The sequence below is a fragment of the Nicotiana tabacum genome, chromosome 13 (assembly GCF_000715075.1).
Source record: "Nicotiana tabacum cultivar K326 chromosome 13, ASM71507v2, whole genome shotgun sequence".
Classification (NCBI taxonomy): Eukaryota; Viridiplantae; Streptophyta; class Magnoliopsida; order Solanales; family Solanaceae; genus Nicotiana; species Nicotiana tabacum.
The window spans coordinates 113844400-113851237 of NC_134092.1; the positions used below are offsets into that span (position 1 = coordinate 113844400).

Consider the following 6838-nt stretch of genomic DNA (forward strand, 5'->3'; position numbering starts at 1 on the left):
AATTGGAAGGGCTGGGAGCGTTATGTATAACGGTAAATCTCGTCATATACGACGAAAACATAAAACCGTTAGGCAATTACTCTCTAGAGGAATTATCACGATTGACTATGTAAAGTCAAGTGATAATGTGTCGGATCCACTTACAAAAGGACTAACTAGAGAGGTAGTTGAGAAATAATCAAGGGGAATAGGGCTATGGCCGAGAACAAGTCATTGTAGCGGTAACTCTACCTAGAAGACTGGAGATCCCAAGATCTAGGTTCAAGGAGATCAAACAAAGTCATTAATGACGGTTCAACATTGTCAAATAAAATTTTAGTCCGTTCTCATGATGAGACAATGTTCAGTACCAAGGATAAAGCATTAAGGCTTTTTAATGATTTCTAAATTTGATACAGGGTATATCAAATAGTGTATCTACAGGATGACACGTTTAGGAATCACCTATGTAAGTGTGAAGTGTTAGCCGCTTCAAGGAGAACTTTGTAAGGCCAGTTCTCTACGCACTTATGAAACTAGGCGGTGTTCATGGCTGAAACGAACACAACAATGAGAACCAAAGACGGTTAAGGGTTGATTGTGTGACTTATGGTTGTCTAGGTATACACCAAAGATCGACGATTCAAAGATATCAAATCTACCGATTGACCGAGTATATCCGATATAAGTTCACTACGGAAAGTTCAAAGGGAAACCTACTTATCCAGATGCGATTAATCCTTGCTTGCAAATCACATAGTTTTTCCATGCATACTTCCGTGATATAGCCATTCCCCATTCATGTGGGGGATTATTGAGGTTTTTGTTATTTAAGATGAAATAGTCTTAAAATGAGGGTGAATGGGAAATAGAGGGAAAATAAAAAATTTTGAGTAAAATTTTAAGTTTCCCCCTCTTGACAATGAGACATTGTCCCATATTGGAAGAGAAAAAGATTTTTGGTGGGTATATATATAATTGCTCTTCTTGTAGCTCTTAAAGAGTTAAGAAGAAAGAAAGCCTCGCGCCGTCGTCGTCGTCACTCGCTTGGCTTCGGCTTCGGCTACGGCTACGGCTTCAGATTCAGATTCGGATTCGGATTCGGATTTGGTCAAATGATCGATTGATTGATTAATTTTTTGGACCAAATTTATTTGTTAATAGTAAATATTAACGTAAGATTATTCGCATTTGTAACGGATATGTTTCAATCCGTGTATTGACCACCAACTGCAATAGCAGCCGCCTAATGCTCTTCCCACTATGGCCAAGTGCTTGCTTCACAAACAAGCTAGTGCATGCTCCACCATAGAGGGTGGAGGGTCGTTCATCTTCAACGCTGGCTGCTATATATATGTGCAGCAGCTGTTGAAGAAAGATACAGACGAAAAACGAAAAACACCAACAAAACTGAAAAACGCTCAACTTAGGCTATACATTGCACTCCTTCCTCTCAGTATTTTCATACAATTTTCTGAGTTTCTACTCCTTTGTTCTGCATTGTTTTAACTTCAAACAAAGTAACTGTAAGTGTGATTTGCTACCGAACTTTGTGTTCGCTGAAACACTGGGGTTTGAAGTACCGCTACATCAGTGTGTGATTCGTTCTATCCTGGGAGGAAATAATCTATAACCTTGGGTACTAGGAGGGGATTAAATTCCTTAAGGAAACACTGTGAATTCAGTGGGCTCGAATTAATTACTATTTCATTACGATAACTTATATTTTACAGAATTATTATTTATAAATACAACAATATTGGCGGGACTAACATTATCAACTGATTCATCTCAATTTCATTAGCTATATTGCAAATACAATTATTCTTTATTTTCTCCGAATCTAGACCACAACCGCAATACTAGATTATTATTGAAAAAATTTGACAACAGTGCAAGGAAAATACGCTGTACTTAGTAATAGGAAACATCTACTATTTTTTGTCTCACAATCAAATACTGCTTGTGGTATAAACTGGTTATTGTTAATTCCACAATAATTTCCTTAAACCTTATTACCACCAAAATATTCTTATTTAACCTTTTTTTTTTTGTTGCAGAACATTGTTCCATCAATGCAAACTCTTATTATGAAAGATTCTATTAAATTAAAGTAAAATAGTCCAAACTAATTAAAAATCACATTTTTTGTTAAAGAAAGTTTTATGGTGGAGCACCAGCAAGATTTGAGGGCAATACGAAATATTGATATGTATGCAGAATATTCTGACCGAAGAAATAATTGCAACAAAAAGTCATTCAAAATGTTAGATTTTGTCCATTATTATGTGTGAAACAGATAAAGCATAAAATTAATGTCGAAGTTACTATTCGTATCAGTTACTTAACCTTCAAGCTCTTATAGCTAGTGATAATGGCGGATCCAGAATTTTTATCAAGGGATATCAAAATATAAATAATTAGATACATTAAAAAGTTAAGGGGAGTCAGCGTATAGTAAATATATATAATATAAAAAAAATTATCTAGCAAAATAGTATAATTTTCCGGCGAAATATTGACATCCCTTGCTTCAATGTGGCTCCGCCACTGGCTAGTGATGATAAATCGTTGTGCAAGTTCCTCAATATATCCCAAAATCGTCTGCAATTCTTCTTCATAATTAATACGAGCAGATTATAAGAAAAAATACAAGCAAAAAGGACTTTAATTATGCCTCCGGTATATAATGGAGTTTCAAGATCCGCATGATAACGATGTAAAAAATACTTATACAATCAGTTATTTATAAAATATTTATATATAAATCTCAATAATAAGTATTACTCCATTGATAATTAACATGCTATAATAAGTTAAATTAGGAGTAGATTTAACAAAAGCTTCAATTTTGGAGCTACGTTTACACCTTAAAAAAGATGGTATTTAAATTTTAAATACAGCACCTTCCAATAGTGCAAAGGAGGGATAGCTACAGCCTACACACAAGGGCTGAAGTCATCCACTAGGGCTAACTAGGCGTTGGTGATATATTTTGGGCCAAAGAAATGGTGGGCTAAACTTTGAAAACCAAACTCAAGTGTCGTCAAAACAAACTGTCTTATAACTAGCTTGGACAGGGTTTATCAAGAGGAATTTTCATAAGGGATTTTTTCGTTCTTATATACTATTTGAAATTTTATTATAAAAAATATTTATATTTATTTATTTATCATACCTAAACAAGTTTTATCTACAAAATATATACATTTATTTAAACTAGAATTCTTTCTGCAGTAACCTTCCTTTTTTAGACGCGGGAATTTGGGATCGCGTAGGATTCTTCAGAGATTTTACTGACGCAATCATCGCACATTAATTAAGCCAATGTATTTGTAGAATCCTGCTATTACGCCGATTTTCTCTGATTATCATCGCACCATAATCAAGTTTTATTCTCTGATTTTCTCTGTTTCCTCTGGTTTTCCATAAGCGAAGGTTTTAAAAAATAAATTGCAAATAATTATCTACAATTGTATTGAATTTCGCGACATAATATCAAAATTAGCGATTATGCTTCAGCTAAATGGTCACTAGGATAGCATTGGGAGATACAAAGATTTTAATGTTGATGGAATTATAGTCAACGAGGATACAAATTATAGTCAATTGAATTCTGCAATTGCAGAGCATCTAATGATCGATACCTCCGCAAAAATAATTAAAATCAAATATATTGTCAACGAACGTTGTCCTCCAATAGAAATTCGGAACAATATGGGAGTTCGAGTATACATGGAGACGAAAAAGCAAAACAAAAGCTTAGGAATGTATCCATTGTGTATAACAGTGCGTGATTTCGATTTGGAATGCAGTATCTCCAATTCGAGCACAATTGCAGGTTTTGCTCTGTTTTTCAGTGGTGATGTTTTGTTAGTTTCATGTATTTTATAATTTTTCTACAACATATCTATAATGATACTACATGACAAATATAGTTCAATTGTTATGTCTATTGAAGTATTCAATTTCACGTGTTCTACAATTTTACTATAACCTCTCTACAATGTAGGTCTGAGTTGTAGATACTTTTAATTGAGTGCAGATTCATCTGATTATCGTATGTCTATGGTGGTTCAATTGTCAAGCAATTGTAACAAAATTGAAGAAGTATCATAAAAAGTGAAGTTGATTGATAGGCCAACATCTCCGGCGATTGTGGAATATGAAAGTATCATCATAACAGAACATATACCAAATGTTATTGAAGTAGGCCAAGTCTACCAAGACAAGTAAATAATTATCAGTGCAATGAAGCACTATTCTGTCATGAATAAGTTTCAATTTAGGGTGAAAAGGTCTAGCTAGCACAAGAAGGTAGGAACAGTTCAATTGTCAAATTCGTATTTTTGTTTAATTTGTAGTTTTTTTTGTATTTTTTTTGTATAATTTGTAGTTTTTTTGTATATAAATTGTTTAATATAAGATTTTTGTGCTTAAGTATCCTCTTATTCTGTAGCTACATTTTTCATCACATTTTTTAAATTATTTTTATTCTGTAGCTACTGCCTCGTATGTGTTGGGGACAATTGTACATGGCACTTCAAGTCCACCAACATAAACGAATCAGCATTGTTCAAGGTTCGAAAATTCAATAGCTTGCACACACGCTCTTTGATGGACACTACATACATACATACATACAATGCAAACCTACTGCCATGGTAGTTGGTAGCATGGTTATACCAAAATATGCGGATCCTAAGACAATATACACACCAAAAGACATACAAACTGATACGTTGTAGGAACATGGTGTGAACTTAACATACATGCAAGCTTGGAGAGCAAAGGAAAATGCTTTGAAATTTTTGAGAGGTCATCCTGCTGATTCCTACAGTCACTTGCCAAGTTATTTGTATATTCTGGAAAAGACTTATCCGGGGTCGGTAGTTAAATTGCAGAAAATTGAAGATGACTGTTTCTTGTATGCATTTATTGCACTTAGTACGTCCATCAAGGGTTGGGAGTATTGTAGGCCAGTTGTAGTAGTTGATGGCACCTTCTTGAAGTTGGCATATATGGGAATAATGTTAACAACTAGCACAATGGATGCAACAGGTATTGTAGATTAATTGTAGAAATATTGTTATAAAGTTATTTTTCAGTATGTATTTTTTATACTCTCAAGTTTTATTACAGAAATTGAATTTATTTTTGCCACCTGTGTGATATGTAGCATATTATCACTGGCATACGCTGTTGTTGATTCAGAAAATGACACATCATGGATGTGATTATTTGAGCAATTCAAACATGCGAATGGTGAAAAAATAAATATGTGTGTTGTTTCGGACCAGAATAAGAGTATCTTAAACGCAACATCTATTGTTTATACCGGCATGCTACATTATGTTTGCATGTGGCATATTTAGACAAATGTAAGGTCAAAGTTCAAGAAGGGTCATCTAAAGTTAAGTGAATTGTACTTTGCCATGACACAATCATACACGCTTGATAAATTTAATGAAAGAATGTCACAGATTGAAGAGATCGACATACGTGTTAAAGCATACCTATACGATATTGGCTATCACAGATGGTTTTGGGTACATGCTACGGCGAATAAAACGTGGACGATGACATCAAATATTGTAGAGTCATTGAATGCGGTAACAAAAGATGCAAGAGAGCTGCCCGTAGTAGAACTATTAGAGTACATAAGGACTCTTCTTAAACGTTGGACTAATGAAAAGTTATTGAAAGCAAAGGGTATGTTCACATACCTTGGGAAAAATACAACAAAGAGTTGGAGGACAACATGACATTATCGCAGAAGATGAGAGTAAGGTATAGCCACTAACATCAGATCATTGATTCCATCAAACTAAATATATACTGTTAATTATAGATAAAGTGTTGTATAATTGTAGTTATTTTGTATATGTTGCTGATAACTTGTTATGTGTTTGTAATGAAATTGTAAGTGAGGGCTTCCACAAATCACATTCATACTATGATTGATGGTGTGAAGTACTTTATTGTTTGCCTTCAAAATAAAAGATGTAGTTGTGGACAATTCCAGCTTGATGAACTTTCTTGTGCACATGCTTTGGCGGCTTTGAGGCACAGGAACGAGTCTTATGAAAACTATTGTTATCCTTATTACTCGAGGGAGAGCCTTTTGCATACTTATAAAATACCAGTAGACTCGCTGCCTGACGAAAGCAAATGGAATGTGCCACAAGATATAACTGAAGAAGTTGTAATGTCACCTACTGGGAAAAGACAACCAAGGAGACCTAAAAAATAAAGATACAAACTATATAATGAAGTAAATGCAAAGAAGTACAAGGTTTCATGTAGCAACTGCGGACTAGAAGGGCATAACAAAAGATCTTGTAAGATCGCTCCTAAAAAAAAATAAAAATTGATACAGTCACAAGATTTTTTTTTCCTGAGTACCGTTGAAGATAATCTGTAGTTTAAGATACAAAGTTGTATTTGTTCTGTTCCGGAGAATTATAGTTGAGGTGTAATTGTGTTGCTAATTTGAATAAAAACTGTCTCCTATAATGAAATGTTTTCAACTCTTAATGCAATTGGTTTGTAGTTGTTTTGTTCAATTACTGAGTTTATTTATTTCAACCTTTCCTAACAACACTGCTTAAAATAGAATGGATTATGTATTTTTTGTATATTAGTTGTAGATATAATTATAGTTAAATTGTAAAGAAATTATATGCTAACAATATCGAGATCAAGTACTAACAACTTTCAACCAAAGAAAAACCACAAATATTTTCTATTCTAAGTAGTAGAATTCTGGACAAAATAACAAAATAAAAGGTAAAACAATTGTAGCACAAATATGCTACAAATAAATTGCAGTTGACTTGTTCTTAGTTAACAATTTGTC

At 33.7% G+C, this 6838-nt stretch overlaps 1 protein-coding gene across 1 annotated transcript; it reads left to right on the plus strand.

The window, feature by feature from the left end:
• Positions 1–4751: 4751 nt before the first annotated feature.
• LOC142168308 (uncharacterized) lies at positions 4752–6232 on the plus strand. The gene is made up of 4 exons (XM_075228972.1): positions 4752–5040; positions 5159–5244; positions 5355–5691; positions 5907–6232. The coding sequence occupies exons 1-4, from the start codon at positions 4752–4754 to the stop codon at positions 6230–6232; spliced, it is 1038 nt and encodes a 345-aa protein (XP_075085073.1).
• The last annotated feature ends 606 nt before the right edge of the window (positions 6233–6838 follow it).